This window comes from Prunus mume, linkage group LG3 (assembly GCF_029339155.1).
Source record: "Prunus mume cultivar Tortuosa linkage group LG3, ASM2933915v1, whole genome shotgun sequence".
Taxonomy (NCBI): Eukaryota; Viridiplantae; Streptophyta; class Magnoliopsida; order Rosales; family Rosaceae; genus Prunus; species Prunus mume.
Genome location: NC_142700.1, coordinates 11,680,596 through 11,697,458, shown reverse-complemented (window position 1 = coordinate 11,697,458; position 16,863 = coordinate 11,680,596). Strand labels below are relative to the sequence as shown.

General features: G+C 38.8%; 2 protein-coding genes and 1 long non-coding RNA gene across 3 annotated transcripts; 2 read left to right on the top strand and 1 right to left on the bottom strand.

Moving 5' to 3' along the window:
* Window positions 1-409: 409 nt before the first annotated feature.
* Window positions 410-1,021, top strand: LOC107881924 (uncharacterized). Its single transcript, XR_001678496.2, has 2 exons — window positions 410-712; window positions 815-1,021. It is a non-coding gene; the product is annotated as an uncharacterized LOC107881924 (long non-coding RNA).
* A 1,879-nt stretch (window positions 1,022-2,900) lies between these two features.
* LOC103325958 (putative leucine-rich repeat receptor-like serine/threonine-protein kinase At3g14840) lies at window positions 2,901-5,744 on the top strand. The gene is made up of 7 exons (XM_089048691.1): window positions 2,901-3,008; window positions 3,239-3,629; window positions 3,822-3,940; window positions 4,068-4,278; window positions 4,394-4,631; window positions 4,842-4,992; window positions 5,219-5,744. The coding sequence occupies exons 1-7, from the start codon at window positions 2,901-2,903 to the stop codon at window positions 5,603-5,605; spliced, it is 1,605 nt and encodes a 534-aa protein (XP_088904817.1). The 3' UTR covers window positions 5,606-5,744.
* Window positions 5,745-13,530: 7,786 nt separating this feature from the next.
* LOC148918740 (uncharacterized) lies at window positions 13,531-16,664 on the bottom strand. The gene is made up of 3 exons (XM_089048690.1): window positions 16,655-16,664; window positions 14,136-14,732; window positions 13,531-14,000 (listed from the first exon to the last, which is right to left on the bottom strand). The coding sequence occupies exons 1-3, from the start codon at window positions 16,662-16,664 to the stop codon at window positions 13,531-13,533; spliced, it is 1,077 nt and encodes a 358-aa protein (XP_088904816.1).
* Between the last annotated feature and the right edge of the window lie 199 nt (window positions 16,665-16,863).

The following is a 16,863-nucleotide window of genomic DNA, read 5'->3' as shown; positions in this document are numbered from 1 at the left end:
TGACTATTGATTTAAATATAGTAAATATAAAATTATCTGACTCTTAAACAGTAATTTTGTAATATAATATTTTAGGATAATCTTCTTTAGTAAAAGTAATCTAGTTAAATACATATAAAACACATTAAAAAAACGATACGTATTGGTGACATGGGAAGGTTGTTTTTTTTGGTCAACCTGACATGGGAAAGTTGGCAATGAACTCCTCACCATTATTGGTGACGTTCAAAATTAAATAATAAATATAAAATTAAAAAGTAATATAATATAGTGTACCTACACAAGTGTGCCCAACTAAAGCCAAGGAGATGTATGCCGATACTATTGTTAATGTTATGTGCTGGCAAGATAACAACCATCCATCAGTGCAACTACATACAAGTCGCAAATCTAGAGGACAACTCCCTCTTTTTTCTTTTTTCTTTTTCCCTCTCCCTTTCTCTCTCACTCACTCTCTTCATCTTTCCTTTCTTTCTCTCTGGTCTCTGTGATTCTCTCATCTTCTCTCTCTCTCTCTCTCTCTCTCTCTTCATCTTCCCCCCCCCCTCTCACTGTCTCTTGAACAAAATCTCTAGACCTGGATCTAAAGTGGTTTTCAGGACTGCAATATGGATTCCATCACTGTCATATGGTTTCTTTGATCTTATAAACATCACAGCCGCGACGAACAATTTCTCTTTCCAGAACAAGTGGATTTGGTTCTGTCTATAAGGTAGCCGCCCTCAGAATCATTTCGCTTTTTTGTGTTGTCATGGATTATTTGATTTCTAATAGTTTCCTCAAAAGAATGAGTTAAGTTTGGTTATAATTTCAGGGTGTGCTTTACAATGGAAAGGAAATAGCAGCGATAAGGCTGTGAACAGAAGATCATATGAATACTTGAAAAAAACAGAGCGCTTTTGAGTTGGACAAGATGCTTCGAAATAATCTGTGGGATTGCTGCTATGGTGATCTTACATCTTCATCAATATTCAAGATTAAGAATCATTCATGAGATCTAAAGACAAGCAATATTCTACTAGATGCTTCTATGTACCACAAAATTGCAGATTTTGGTATGGCTAGAATATTTAAGGGAGATCAAAATGAACATAAAACAAATCGTGTGGTTAGGACATTGGGGAGATGGAGATGGTGTTGCTGCCTGCGAAGTGGTGGTTTGGTTGACAGCGTTGGATGGGGGTGCGAGAGGCTGTTTGGAGTTGGGTTTGGGATGTTGGTGGTTTAAGGGTGATTGGACATGACAAAATAATAAAAGACGTAGTGCAAATAATAAAATATGTATGACTAATGGTGATCGGACATGATGTACTTTAGCCCGACAAACTCATGTCACGAATGGTTTATTACGGTGACAAACATCAGAACTTACGGACACTGATTAATCGTTACTGCAGGGTGACTAAAGCTTGTACCCTTGTACTCACGAATAAAGGTGACTAATAACCAATACCAATGGTCACCAAAGAAAAAGGTGACTACTGTCCAATTTTTTTATAGTGTAACTCAATAAAATAAAAAAGAGCTTGTCCAATATAGATCCCTACATTTTTTATTTTCTAAACATATACCCATCACTCTATAAATCTATGTGTAAAACCCAATTTCAAATTTAAATGACTAGTAGGATATAAGAGGTTGTAGTATTTCTATGTTTTTACATCATTGCCACCAAACTTCATATTTTATTTATAATTTATTTCAAGCATTTCATTAACTACCATAATTGTAATTAATATACTCCCTATTAATAGCATATCAACCACCCCATTTCTTTTAGTTGTCATTCCCTCTCACATCTCACCCCTAAAATTACAACCAAAAAAAAAAAAAAAAAATCTGTAAATTACATATCCAATAATGTACCTATGAAATAAAATATAAATATATACATATAAAATATAGGTATATTATTTACCCAAAAAAAAAAAGTCAGTTACTTTGTAATTGCGTATATTTTTCATAATTAAAAATAGGTACACAATAATTTAAATAAAATATAGGTACATTATTTACCCACAGGTAAATTATTTTACAATATACCTGTAAATGTGTATATGTACATTATTTGGAATAGATAATTATGTACACTTTTCATACTAGGTAAATTATGTTTTTCATAAAACAAACAAGTAATAGGTACATTATTTTTTCAACATAATTAGTATGTACAGTTTTATTCATAAACAATTATAAAGTGGATTATTAGTCATGTATAATTCATAAAAAGAAAATAACATAAACATCTTATTAAACAAACCGATTACCTAAATTTGAATTTATTCTTAAATTTTTTTTAAAATGTTTCAAAATTAATTCCTACATCCATTACAACCATTTGGAGATCTTTCCAAATTCAACATCTGTCATTATATACAATCCAATTAAAAACTGTTTTCATATTGATTCCTACATTAATATACAAAATGCAATAATGGCTTAGTTGAGGGTATTTTTGGAATCTGAAAAGTACAATAAATCAGATTTTATGCTTAATTAGGTAACTTGCTGAGTTGGATCCTAGTCATGGGTTTTTACTTATACAAATTGGGTATTATTTATAGGAACAAAAAGTGAAGGGTTTTAGGTACAGCAAATTGAATTTGAAGGGTGTAAGCCAAATTTACTAAATAAAAAAATAAAAAAGAGAGAAATCAATACATAGTATTTGGGTGATGATGATGGATCTCTCCAAGCAGCTCAATAATGGATCTCTCCACCACCAACAAGATGATGAAGGAGGAGCAGCGATGGGAAGAGAAAGGGGCTGAAAATTTCTTCTAAAGAGTTCCAAGGGAAGGGAAGAGAAGCATTGTCCGTCTATAAATTGGTTGAGGCCAAGCCACATTAAGTTTGCTCAACAATCTTGTCTTCACCTTAATTGTGTTGTTAAGAAAAACATGGCATCATCCTCCCAGACTTTTCTTCTTCTTTGCTTTATGTTTGCTCTTGTGATCCTCATCTCCTCTGAGGTCTCAGCTGGTGAGTTAGTGGAAATTACTAAGCCAGTAATTCATATATGTATGTGTGGGTATATGTGGATGTTCATATTTATGATCTCTGCTCATGTTACTCAACTCATATTATTTTCTTTGTCGGTGTTGTATTATCCTTACAAATAATTAGTCAAATCATAAATCACAAAAACAAACTAAAAAATTTCGTTTACTATCTATTTACGTTGAATCTTTTTTTTTTTTTTGTGCATTACTTGAATATTGCACTCTCTTATTTCCAGAAACTCCAGCCGACTCTCCACCCTCACCAGAAGCTGCCTCACCAGAAACTCCACCCGACTATCCACCCCCACCACCAGACTCCCACCACCCGACTATCCACCCCATCACCAGACTCCCACCACCCGACTCCCACCACCCGACTATCCACCCCACCACCCGACTATCCACCCCCACCACCCGACTCTCCACCCCCACCACCCGACTATCCACCCCCACCACCCGACTCCCCACCACCCGACTATCCACCCCCACCCCCTATCATATCTGTAGGTGCAGTAGTTGGAATTGTGGCTGGAGGAGTCTTCATTATATTACTGATTTTTGGTATTCATCGGAGGAGTATTCTTCGGAGGAGAGGCCTCCAAGGACAACAAAATGCTTTGGAGGATGGTACGTACAGTTTATGCTGTTATTTTGTATGTACTTTTCGTGTATATTTAGGCACACTCTGTAAGTTGATATTTATTTGGATATTGAACTTTTAAGGCCTTGAATCAGCCGCGTGATATTAAGAAATAAAAATGCTACCATTATGAAATTCGTGTAGACACAATTTCTTGTATGAGTTTGCTTCTTACACAGATTTAAAGGGCGTGGACCTGCAAACAGGTAAATTTAGCTTCAGGCAACTCCAAGCTGCCACAAACAACTTTGACGAAGCCAATAAGATTGGAGAAGGTGGTTTTGGTTCTGTTTACAAGGTATTCTGCGGAACCAATATTTCTATTTATTTATTGCATTGGGGCTTACTTGATTAATTGTAAGCATTGTTATTAAAGTTGCTCTGCTTTTTAGTGAAGGGATTTTGACTTTGTTTCTCAAATGCAGGGCCTTCTATCAGATGGCACTGTAATTGCTGTCAAGCAGCGTTCTTCCAAATCAAAGCAAGGGAATCGTGAATTCGTGAATGAGATAGGCACGATTTTTGCTCTGCAACACCCTCATCTTGTCAAGCTTCACGGATGCTGTATTGAAGGAAATCAACTATTGCTTGTCTATGAGTACATGGAAAATAATAGCCTTTCTCGTGCTTTGTTTGGTAAATATTGCTCTTGTATGCCTAAACTTCATTTGGTTCATGCAGATGGGTATAAAATATCTTATACATAAAAAATATGTCCCTTATTAACTTTGAGTAATTTGACAAATTGAAGGGCCAGAAGAAAGTCAGTTGAAGTTGGATTGGCCAACAAGGCACAAGATCTGTGTTGGTATAGCTAGAGGTTTAGCTTACCTTCACGAGGAATCAACATTGAAGGTCGTTCATAGAGACATCAAGGCTAGTAATGTGCTTCTTGATAAAAATCTTACCCCAAAGATATCTGACTTTGGATTGGCCAAGCTTGATGAAGAGGATAATACACACATTAGCACCCGTATTGCTGGAACTTAGTGAGTCCCTGCGCTATTTTTTTATTCTTATACTTTTATTTTGATTTCTTCCACCCCGACGATGGGTCATAGAAATAGGAAACAGATGGAGGTTTCTCTACTTTTTATAAGTTTCAAACTTAACTAGATCTGTACTGTTAAAGAAACTTTGTAGTATTTTTAGTATTTTGCTAAGCTAAATATGGGGAAATGATGAGCCATTTTTTGCAGTGGATATATAGCGCCTGAATATGCAACGCGGGGTTATCTGACTGATAAAGCCGATGTTTATAGCTTTGGAATTCTTGTATTGGAAATTGTTAGTGGGAGGAACAACACCACTTACAGAGGAAAGGAAAAAAGCTTTTATCTTCTTGATTGGGTAACATGATTCTACTTCTTCCTTATTTAAAGTTAAATTTAATCTGATACTGTTGATTTCTATTCTATGTTTGCGGCTGAGAGAAAGTGACTGATAGTGCAATAGTTTTAATGATGATCCAAAATCAAGTCTGGCTTCATTTGACATTATCTTTCTCTGACAACATATGTAAGATCAGTGAAATTATTTGTAAAGACAAATTATCTCTGACAATATATGTTTCTAGGCACAACTACTAAAAGGGCAAGGGAATTTGATGCAACTAGTGGATCCAAGGTTGGGCTCAGACTTCAACGAAGAAGAGATTATGCTTACAATCAATGTGGCTCTCCTCTGCTGCAATGTCACTGCAACAGTTAGGCCTACCATGTCTTCAGTTGTAAGCATGCTTGAAGGCAGGGCTGCTGTTCAGGAATTGGTCTCAGATCCAAATGCCTCAAGTTTTGAGATAGAAGCAATGAGGAAGCATTTTCAATCCAGTTTCGGAAGGAACACCGGCAAGAGCCAGACACAAACTGCGCCAACTGAAGGGACCTGGACCGGTTCGTCTTCATCTGCTCATGATCTCTATCCAGTCAAGCCTGATTCAACTTACTGGGACAACAGAAAATAGAGAAACTGAGCAAACTTTCTTCACTCTCAAACATATATGTTCATATATCATTTCTACTCCCTCTCTAAATACACACACAAATATATTTTTTGTTCGGCAAGATAGCTGAAAGAATAATACACACACATCTTTGGTAGCCCTTCCAATGCTCCAACGACCCCAAGTGGACAATGGGCCCATTTCTGTAACTTTTTGCGTCTCTTCAGAATTCTAAATTCTAAGTTGTACAGCCAATAGTAGGGCAATAATGCTAAAAGGAGCATTTGTGAACTAATTTAGAATTTAACCCTTTTGGTAAAGCCTGACAAGGATAAATTGAACTAATTCTTTCCAACCCATTTGTGATCGTAATTTTTTGTTTTGACACGTCATTTGTGATCCCCCTTAATGCAGATGGTGCAACCTATATGTACATGCAGAATCATTTACATACGTAACCATAGTGACGGATCCATGAACTTCTTTTTCATGAGGGAAAAAAATACAATTAACTGCGAGATACTCCATCAAACACCTTATTTCCATGTTACGAAAAATATCAACGGACGGAATTTCTTGGCTAGATTAATACTCACCCTAACATGAATCCTTCAGTATCTAACCGTCTTAAAATCACAAGGTGGCCTCTCCACGTTTTATTTGCCTGTGAGTTTTCTGCGTCCTAAATCAATCAAAAAAACTTATTGACTTAATCCATTCCATTTATCATATATTTTAATAATGGAGTGGATCTTTTGATTTCGTTGACAAAAGACCGACCCAGGCTACGTGAATTTTGCAGGAGAGTTTGTGTCTCTATCCCGAAATCAGTTTCTAGTGGATCTAGTCAAAACAAAAATGGGCAGGGTTTTGAAGCTTGACTCCATTGAAAATGGCAAGACATGGAAAGGATACGACATGCTTATCTTCAATACTTGGCATTGGTGGCTGCATAAGGGAAGGCTACAATCGTGAGATACATACAAACCTAAAAATACTTTAGTATACACTAATGTTCTCCACCACACATGTCACGTTGTGCACATTCAAACATTATTCTACTTGAATAATTTCTTCAATCTGATAACATATGATACGTTAAATAGTTTGATAATTTAAATTATTTAGTCTGACAACATATGATACGTTAAATAGTCTAATAATTGAATTGTTTTATGTGGGAGTTTAAGGTGGGACTACATTGAAGCAGGAGGAAAGGTGCTCAAGGATATGGATCGTTTGGATGCTTGTAGGGAGGGATTAACTACTTGGTCCAAGTGGGTGAACTCTAATGTTCATCCCAACAACACCAAAGTTTTCTTTCAAGGCATTTCTCCAACCCACAACAAGTTGTAGAGCCTTGAACGCTGCCAACTTAAACATGTGGTAGCTGCAAAACCTGATAAACTCAATTCTTTAGGTATGTGACTTTCCCCATTATTTACTCTCTGGAACTGAAATGCAAGCTAGCCTTAGGATTAGGTTCTGACTGTTTCCATCAAATTAAGTGGCTGATGACGGCGACAACTGGAGCGTGGGGCAAAGGCAGCTTCTCTGTTTGGGGCGAGTTATGTTGAAGCACAGCAGGCTCTTGTTCATGGACGAGGCCACGGCTTCAGTTGATTCACAAGACAGATACTGTAGTACAAAGGATCATCGGAGAGGATTTTGCTGGATGTACAATAATCAGCATTGAAAATTCTCATCTCTCTCTCATGCGCAGTTGAAGTTGGGTTTTAGAAATCAATTGCTCATCTCTCTCATGCGCAAGAGAGAAAAAACTCTAATCAAATTGAAAGGTCAACTATAATCTTTTAAAACTTCAGCGTATCGCCTCGCGGCTATTTTTCGAATATTATAACAGTATAGCCGAACGGCTGTACTCTGAAAATATTATATTTAAAGAGCATAGCCGCGCAGCAATACGTTTCGAATATATTGGAATATTTAAATTGTATAGCCGTTCGGCCGTACTCTGAAAATACTATATTTAAAGGGTGTAGCCGATCGGTTATACTGTTGAGATTTGGATTGTCAAGGGAGCTAGAGAGCAAAAAACTGAGAGAGAACTTGAGCAAGAAGAAAAAATGGTTATGACCACTACTCCTTTGCAAAACCGTTGCAGCAGAGAAACTTCATTCATCCAAAATGTGTTCTTACATCAGCAATTACAATCTAACCATTGAAGGTTAAGCCAATGTGAATATGACACATGGCATTACAAAGCTTTAGAACTGCTGAAATAAGGGAGACAATCCTAAGCCTTACACTTGGCATATGAGCTCAAGGTGCTCAGCTAACAGACAACTTAAATGGACTAAATATAAACTAACTAAGTGATTACTAACTAATTAGAAATTAGCTAGGCAATTTACATTTTAACACTCCCTTCTAAAGTGCTAGCTGATTTCACTCCAAGCATACTCCTCAAATAGCTAAACCTGTCTTTGGGAAGTGCCTTGGTGAAGATGTCAGCAATTTGCTCTTCTCCTTTGCAGTAGAGCAGTTCAATCACTCCTTCTTAGATTGCTTCTCTAATAAAATGGAACTTCCTCTTAATGTGCTTGCTCCTTTGATGAAATACTGGATTTTTAGCCATTGCTATTGCTGAAGTGTTGTCACAGAACACAATTGTTGCAGCAGTCTGTTCTTCCCCAAAATCTTCAAGAACAAACCTGAGCCAAATGGCTTGTGATGTAGCTTCTGCTGTACTCACATACTCTGCTTCTGCTGTTGAAAGGGCCACACTATGTTGTTTGACTGATGCCCACGAAAATGCACCACTTCCAAATGAAAATGCATATCCGGAAGTGCTTTTCATATCTTCCTCAGATCCACTCCAGTCACTGTCATAATATCCTACTAAAAGTGCAGACTTTCCAGTCACATACTCAATTCCATAATCAATTGTGCCTTGTATGTACCTTAGAACTCTTTTGGCTGCCCTATAGTGCATCTTAGAAGGATTGTGCATGAATCTTGCAAGCAGGCTAGTTGAAAACATGATATCAGGTCTGGTTGCAGTTAGATATAGCAAGCTTCCTACAATTTTTCTGTACAAGCTTTCATCTGCTGCTTCACTTCTATCCTCTCTTTGCAATTTATCAGTGACAACTAATAGAGTGCTCACTGATTTGCAATCCTTGAGTCCAAACTTATCTAGGAGAGTGAGTGCATACTTCTTTTGATGGATGAAAATGCTCCATTCAGTTTGTGTTACTCCCATACCAAGAAAATGATGGAGTAAACCCAAGTCAGACATTTCATACTTGCACATCATCTCAGCCTTGAATTCTTTCACCATTTCATCACTGCTTCCAGCATATACTATGTCATCTACATAGATTAATACGATTAATGTTCCCACACCTTCCTTGGTTCTCACATAGAGAGTTGCTTCACTTGGACTTCTGTGAAAACCACACTAATATAAGTAAGTGTCGATTTCACTGTCCAGGCCCTTGGAGCCTGCTTTAGTCCATAGAGGGCTTTTCTTAATCTGTACATCTTATCCTTGGCTCCTTTAATCACAAAGCCTTCAGGTTGATCCACATAGACTTCCTCTTCAAGGACACCATTTAAGAAAGCTGATTTGACATCCAATTGCCACAATTTCCAGCCTTTTTGTGTAGCTAGTGCAATGAGAGTTCTAATAGTGTCTAACCTTGCTACTGGAGCAAAGGTTTCATTGAAATCAATCCCTAGTTTCTATGTGTAACCCTTGGTTACAAGTCTTGTGACAGGACCCGCCCCGAATTTCCCGGAACCCGGGACGAATCCTGCGGAGACCTCGGCATCACACCCATGCCGGGTTCACTCCTTAAAACTATGTCCTCTTTTACCAAAGAGGATTAAGGGCATGAGACTTTCTACCGAAATTTCGGCAGAGTCTCCCCTGTAAATTGAACATTCCCCAAAGTTTCCACCTGCATGAAACACATTTTATATACCAACAGGCAGCACACATAATATATTTTCAATCAATTCACATAAATGGCCAGCGGCCTTCTGATAATCCAAAGCAAGCTACAAACACAAAAAGTTTAGGGTCCCAACCTAAAGCATACAGCTATCCCAAACGGGTCTTGCCCTAATCCAATCACAACACACTAACACCACCCTCTCGTAGTCAAAAGGAAGAGCGAACAACTATCTAATCATCCAACAACCAACACGCGAGGTTTTAACCTCCTATCACTATCACAATTAGTTTGGGGCCTCAGTCTAAACAGTTCAACAATTCAACTAGGATCTCAAACCTAACAGAACCACAATCATACTCACTTAGCCCACCGAACGAGCCTCTATCCAACCAAGTCTCGGGACCAACCACGAGGTCCACATCATACTCGATAAAACCACCTAAGTGGTGTCCAGGCCGTGGCTGCACCTAGGCGCTATCCCAGGCTGCCTACGTACCCTACTAAAGGATCAAGCCATACGTAGCTCTTTCACTAACACCCTCTACTAAGGGATCACAACTCACCAATCACAAACCTTAATTTATCTCCTAAAAACTCACATAATCTCCCCATACGCCGGAACATCCAAAGTCGCGTATGGGGCCTGTTTGCACGCCGGAAATAATCCTACGATAAGTGGGACCTCATCATCATGTCTCACTGTCTGCTTTGGGCCTGGCTACATTCTCACCAGCCATCTAACTGTCCGCTATGGGCCTAGCTACATTCTCACCAGTCTACACATAATCATATCTCCCCTCATACGTCGGGATGCACCCGGCCACGTATGGGGTCTGTTAACACGCCGGCTACTCCTACGACACGTGCGACCTCAACTTTGGGTCTGACTACATTCTCACCAACCCACACACAATCATATCTCCCCTCATACGTCCGGGACGCACCCGCCACGTATGGGGTCTGTCAACACGCCGACTACTCCTACGACACGTGCGACCTCAACACAATCACAATATCACCCCTCATACGACGGGACCCACCCGGCCTCGTATGGGGTCCAACACCCGGGGAGGTACATAGGGTAATGCGTATAGCACTCCAAACTGACATCTAAACTCTTTTATACCTTTGTATACAAACATGATTATATATAAATATAAACCTCTATTTCATAAACCTCAACCCTGGAATAGCATCCAATAGTCCCGAAATTCTGAACCGTAACTAATACCCTAATCTCACATAACCAACATACAATCAAGACCCTTCACTACGGTCATTTTAATCTTCCTAAGAAGGTAACACTACCTAGGAAGTCTTACGGTCAATCCCGAGGTCAAACTACCCACCCTTGGTCAAATGGGCCCACGACCTCTAAATTTCAATCCGACAGTTCCTATAGGTTCTACAAGCTCTAGGATGCACGTCTTGCAAGTCTGGTCCAGATTGAACGGTCGAATCGCTCAAGATCGCACGATCGGACAATTACTATAAACTTAACCCTAGGGTTGGCATTTTCGGAGTATCCGGGACTCCGTTTTACGATCCGTTAAATCCTACACGATTCTAAGGATATCTAGATTTACATATAATAAATTCAGAACCATCCAACGGTCCAAACCTAGTGAACCCGGATAACGTGCAATATGTGATATCCGTTCGGAACTCTAACGGTATCCAAATTGGGATCCGAGCACACCTACGCGCTCGTGACAACCTGAGGATCCCATTGGGACAAAAATGCCCCGCATCCATAGTGCCCACGCGCCGCCACACGCGCCGGCAGCGAGTGGGTGTCCAAAGCAATAACCCATCCCCTGAAAATCTCCAAATCTCGGCTCAAGACTCCTACCCTAGGTAAAACACTATATTTGGAGTCACTTTTGTTCTTGGACATACCCCAAAAACTAACCGTATGGCCGGAATCTTCCTCGAAATCCGGCCAAAACCCAATTCGTAAATCGAGTTGCCTACACTACAAATTGATCAATTCCTACCCAACAGGCAGCTAGAGCTCGTAAAATAGGTGAGAAAGCATACCTTGATCGCAAGATTTGGTAGCCGAAATCGTCGAAACGAGCTCCAAAAATCTGGTAAAACCGCCATTTTTCGCAATTTCCGCCATCGTGGTAGCTGCCGGTCGGGGATGGCATGGGGTGGAAGGGGATGAGCTAGCGGTTCTTTTGGGACCGGTCCCGCCCGTTGGTGGCGGGACGAGAGAACGGCCGGCCAAAATGTGGCGGCTATGCGCTACCACCGCGAGAGGAGAGAGAGAGAGAGAGAGAGAGAGAGAGAGAGAGAGAGAGAGAGAGAGAGAGAGAGAGAGAGAGAAGGGCATTTCTGACCTTTTATCAAAAATTTCATTTTGAAATATTTACGATTATGCCACTGAGCTTCATTTGATTGTATCTCTCTCGTTACAACTCCGATTCGAGCTCACTACGTGTCTACGGACTCATCTCACCGTGCTCTACGCAACAGTACAGCCGGAATTCCCAAATTCCTTCCTGATTAGAAATGACCAAATTACCCCTATCCCAAGGGTAAATTCATAATTTCACTTAAATAAATTAAAATATGCAATAAATTTGGAGTCGGGGTGTTACATCTTGCCTTGTGTTTTTGAATGGAGCCATCGAGGTTTAGTTTTGTTTTATATCCACTTCACTCCCACAATTGGTTTGTTGCCTGGTCTGTCAACCAATTCCCAAGTTGAATTCTTCTCTATCATTGATATCTCTTCAGTCATAGCCTTGTTCCAAGCTTCATCTTTGGCTGCTTCATTGTAACTTTCTAGTTCAATAATGCTCAGTTTACATTGAGCATAGACCTCACTTAAGTTCTTCTATTTTTGTGGAGTATGATCAAAAGTTTCAGAGATTGAAACTGATGAATCATGTGTAGCTGACTCCAGAGTGGTTTGCAGATCTTTAACCACTTGTGATCTCTGAGCAGATTGAACTGACCGAAGCAATTCATTAGAATATGAATCAATTTCTGATATTCTTGAACTTTCTTCTTCATGCCATGGAATAGTCACTTGTTCTTCTTCATTCAACTCCCAATTCCACATTGCTTTCTCATCAAAGATAATGCTTCTTGAGAGTTCAATCTTTTTAGTTTCTAGGTTAAAAACTCTATACCCTTTCTCACAAATCCCATATCCAAGAAATACTCCCTTCATTCCAGTTTCCTCTAGCTTGTGTCTTTTCTGAGAAAGAATATGGATATAGCACAGTGGACCAAATATTCTCAAGTGTTTGACACCTGGTTTTCTCCCACTAAACTTCTCGAATGGAGTTGTATTATCCAGAGCACTTGTTGGACTTCTATTTTGCAGGTATACAGCTGTATTGACAGCTTCTGCCCAAAATTTCAAAGGAATTTTCTGCTTATGCATCATTGTTCTTGCCATTTCCATCACAGTACGATTCTTTCTCTCTGCAACTTTATTATGTTGCGGAGAGTAGGCTATAGTCAGTTGCCTTTCTAATCCCATCTCTTCACAAAACTTAAAAAATTCCAATGATGTATATTCTCCACCTCTATCACTTCTTAGCTTCTTAATTTGATAACCACTTTGCAGCTCAACCATGTTTTTGAACCTTTTGAATATGTTGAATTCTTGAGACTTATGCTGTAAGAAAAACACCCAACACATTCTAGTGTGATCATCAATGAAGGTGAGAAAGTATATATTCCCTCCGAGAGTGATAGTCTGCATTGGACCACAGATATCTGAGTGAATCAGTTCTAGTGGTTGTGAGGCTCTCCAAGCTTTTTCCTTATCAAATGAACTTCTGTGCCTCTTGCCTATAGCACAACCCTAGCAAATCTTCTCAGGTTCTTGTAGCTTAAGTAGACCCTTAACCATGTCTTTCTCTTGTAAGAGCCTCAAGCTAATGTAGTTTAGATGCCCAAATCTTATGTACCACAGCCAAGATGGTTCTCCAAATGTTGCTCCATTTGCCATAGGAGGATTGACATATTTGAGATCTAATAAGGGAAAACATCTGTTCCCTTTCATTTGAACTCTTTCAACTGCTTATCTTCATAAATGTTAACCTCATTATCACCAAACACCAACCAATGCCCATGTTCTATCATCTGTCCTACGCTCAACAAATTCTCATCCGAACCAGGTACAATCATAACTTCTCTAATGTATCTAGTAACACCTCGCACATCTATAGCCAAAGTACCTTTGCCTATTGATTGTACTAAATCAACAGTACCCATCTTAACTTTACAGTTCATATTTCTATCTATATCAATAAGTAAGGACTCATGAGCAGTCATATGATTACTACAAGCACTGTCCACATACCAAACATTCATATTTCTTCCAATAGTAGCTGAATGACAAGCATAAAACATAGTAGCAAGTTCTGTTACCTTACTAGCCAAGTTTGCAAGTCTCTCAATCTTATTTGATTGTTCATAGTCTTTAATGAGATGCCCAAAACGATTGCACCCATAGCACTTTGGCTTTCCTTTAAACCAGCATTCTCCATAGTGAAGCTTATCACAATGCTTGCATTTCCCTTTTGCTTGATCTGATTTTTCCCCTTGTTCATGCTTTCCTCCTTGGTTGCCACTATTTTGAGGTTTTGAATCTCATTTCTTACCCTTCGATTTCCAGCTCTTCTTTGATTTATTATTACCAAAACCAGAATTTGACTGAGATCCTTTTTTATTTATGATCATGCTGCTGAAAGCTTTCTCAGTGGTGCTCTCAGCAAGTCTATCAAGGCGCTGAGCAAAACCCCTCAATGCAGCAATCACCTCTTGCACCTCAATAGTTTCAATATCCTTAGTTTGTTCAATTACATAACAGACAGGATCAAACTCCTTAGTCAGGCTTATAAGTAGTTTTTGAACTAACCTTCCTTTGGATAGGTCTTCCCCATATCCCTTCATCTGATTCACAAGCTCAAGTAGGGGAGTGAGGTATCCAGACAAGGTCTCATCATCCCTCATCCTTGTGTACTCAAAATCACGACGCATACCCTGCAATTTGATGGATCTGACCTGCTTATCACCATGAAATTCCTGATGTAAAATATCCCATGCACCCTTTGAGGTTTCTTCATTCGAAATCCAAGGGAAAATGTCTTCTGAGATAGCCCCTTGGATAATCCCAAGTGCCTTAGCATCCTTCATTAACAGAGCTTCCTTCTCAGAATCCGATGACCCAGCATCATCCACCTTCTTCCCCTTTGAATCTGGAATTTGAATCAACTAAATCCCAGATTCCATGATATTTGAAAATCGTTCTCATTCGAATCTTCCAAAACTCATAGTTGTCCCCATTGAATATTGGAGCTCTGAGATCACTCCATCCCAGCCCAGCCATCTGAGACCAGAATCAATGAACTGAGTAGGAAATTTCTCGTCGGATTTCCAAGCTCAGCCCACACAGCTTCAACGCCCACTATCCAGATCCAACCTTCGCTACTGATACCATGTTGAGATTTGGATTAATTGTCAAGGGAGCTAGAGAGCAAAAAACTGAGAGAGAGCTTGAGCAAGAAGAAAAAATGGTTATGACCACTACTCCTCTGCAAAACCGTTGGGAAATGGGTTTTCGTGATTTTGATCTTAATTGATGGGATTTTGAATTTGAAGTGATTGGATTGGTTCTAAGGGCCTCTCATGGGGAGATTTCTTGGCGGGTTTGTGTTGCCTCTGCTGCTGCTAACAGGTATTTAAATGAAAATGCCTTTTGTTCATTTGTTTTAATAACCATGTTATTGTAGTAACAGGATTATTTCAAGTGGATTTGTTGCACTTGACCAGCTGGTCTAGTTAATTGCAACTCAAAAATTTAGCATGCATTTGGATTGGGGTGCTGATTTCCTTGTTGGGTTTTCTTCAGTTATGTTTTTATGGTAATTTAGATAAGCTAAGCTTGTATATTGTCTCTATTGCATATATAGTCTCATACTGTCTCCATCATCATCAACCATAATGAGTAGTCTGAATTATCATTTGATATTGTTATGCAGAAATTCTGGACGCAGAAAACTTACTTATAGATACTGAGGTAAATGTGATAGCATGATTCTGCATTAGTTTTTCTTTTGTTTTCCTTGTCCAAAATGGTAAGCATGTGTTTATGGATCAAAGAGATTATGCAGTTATAGATTCCTTTTGAAGTGTGCTCAAATTTAGTTTTCTTAAGTAGCTATAACCACATGGATACCAAATTTAGGCATAAATGCTGTGAACTTATTTTATACAATAAAGGAAAATTAAGTTTTGGAGATCTACTTGAGTTTTATTTAGTATCTCATTCAATGTCAAACCTTAGGTTTGATTGGATTCATGCAGAAAATGCACTTTGAACAATTTTGGTTTACAATGTCACTTAGGAGACAAAAGAAAATAATTTTTGGTGTTTTTGATACTGCTTCTTATTATATTAAATGCAGGAAATTTCTCTACAACATGACGGGGAGAGTAGGCACAGACCTTAGTACAGCCTAACCTCCGCTACAGCCTAGGAGGCTTTTATTTTTTCTCAGCCTAAAATAACATTTAGCCAGCATGAATTTTCTTAGTAACCTGGGCTATACGTTTGAGGATCTTAAATGGGGTTTTCAGCTATGAGTGAAGGGGTTGAGTGTGGGCTTGGGCTGAGCTAAATCTTACTTCTGGTTTTTAGTTCCTACAATGTATTGTCCAAATTTTTTTAATAGGTTTGTATACTTAAGGTAAATTTAGCCCATCTGATTTGTAATTCCTGGGTCCGTCCCTAGGGGAGAGTCACTTGATTTATTAGCCGAACCAAAGGGGGGTTGTAGAGAAGAGAGACCAAGAAGAAAGGAGAAAGGGAGAAAAAGGGTCGAGAAAAGCAACTTTAGTATTATCTTAATTAGATTACATTTGTATTTCCCTCCCCTTTGGCAGTACAGAATTAGAAGCAGACAAAGTATCGTAACGGCTAACGTAACGATAAACACAGCACCATGAATGAATTATAAAATAAAATAAAAATGTTTAAGCCGTGATGAGATGCTAGCTGTTAGACTCAACCTGGTTAATCTCTTCCTCCTCATTCCTTTTTTCAACTGTATAAATAAAAGAGATGCTTGCTGTTAGACTCAACTTGGTTAATATCCAATGCACTAAAAGGTTCATGTACCTGCAGCCATATACCACTTCAATTAATAGATGCGGATGTAGTTCGACTTGTAATTAGTACCATAGGCAACTGAAAATTTGCTCCATGGCAAGCCAATTTTATTTTATTTTTGCAAATGTATCAGTATACATGTCAATTGTGGAAACTCTTATTAGATTTTCATGCCCTTTTACATTGATTTTCTTCTTTTATTGTTTTAACTTATCGGA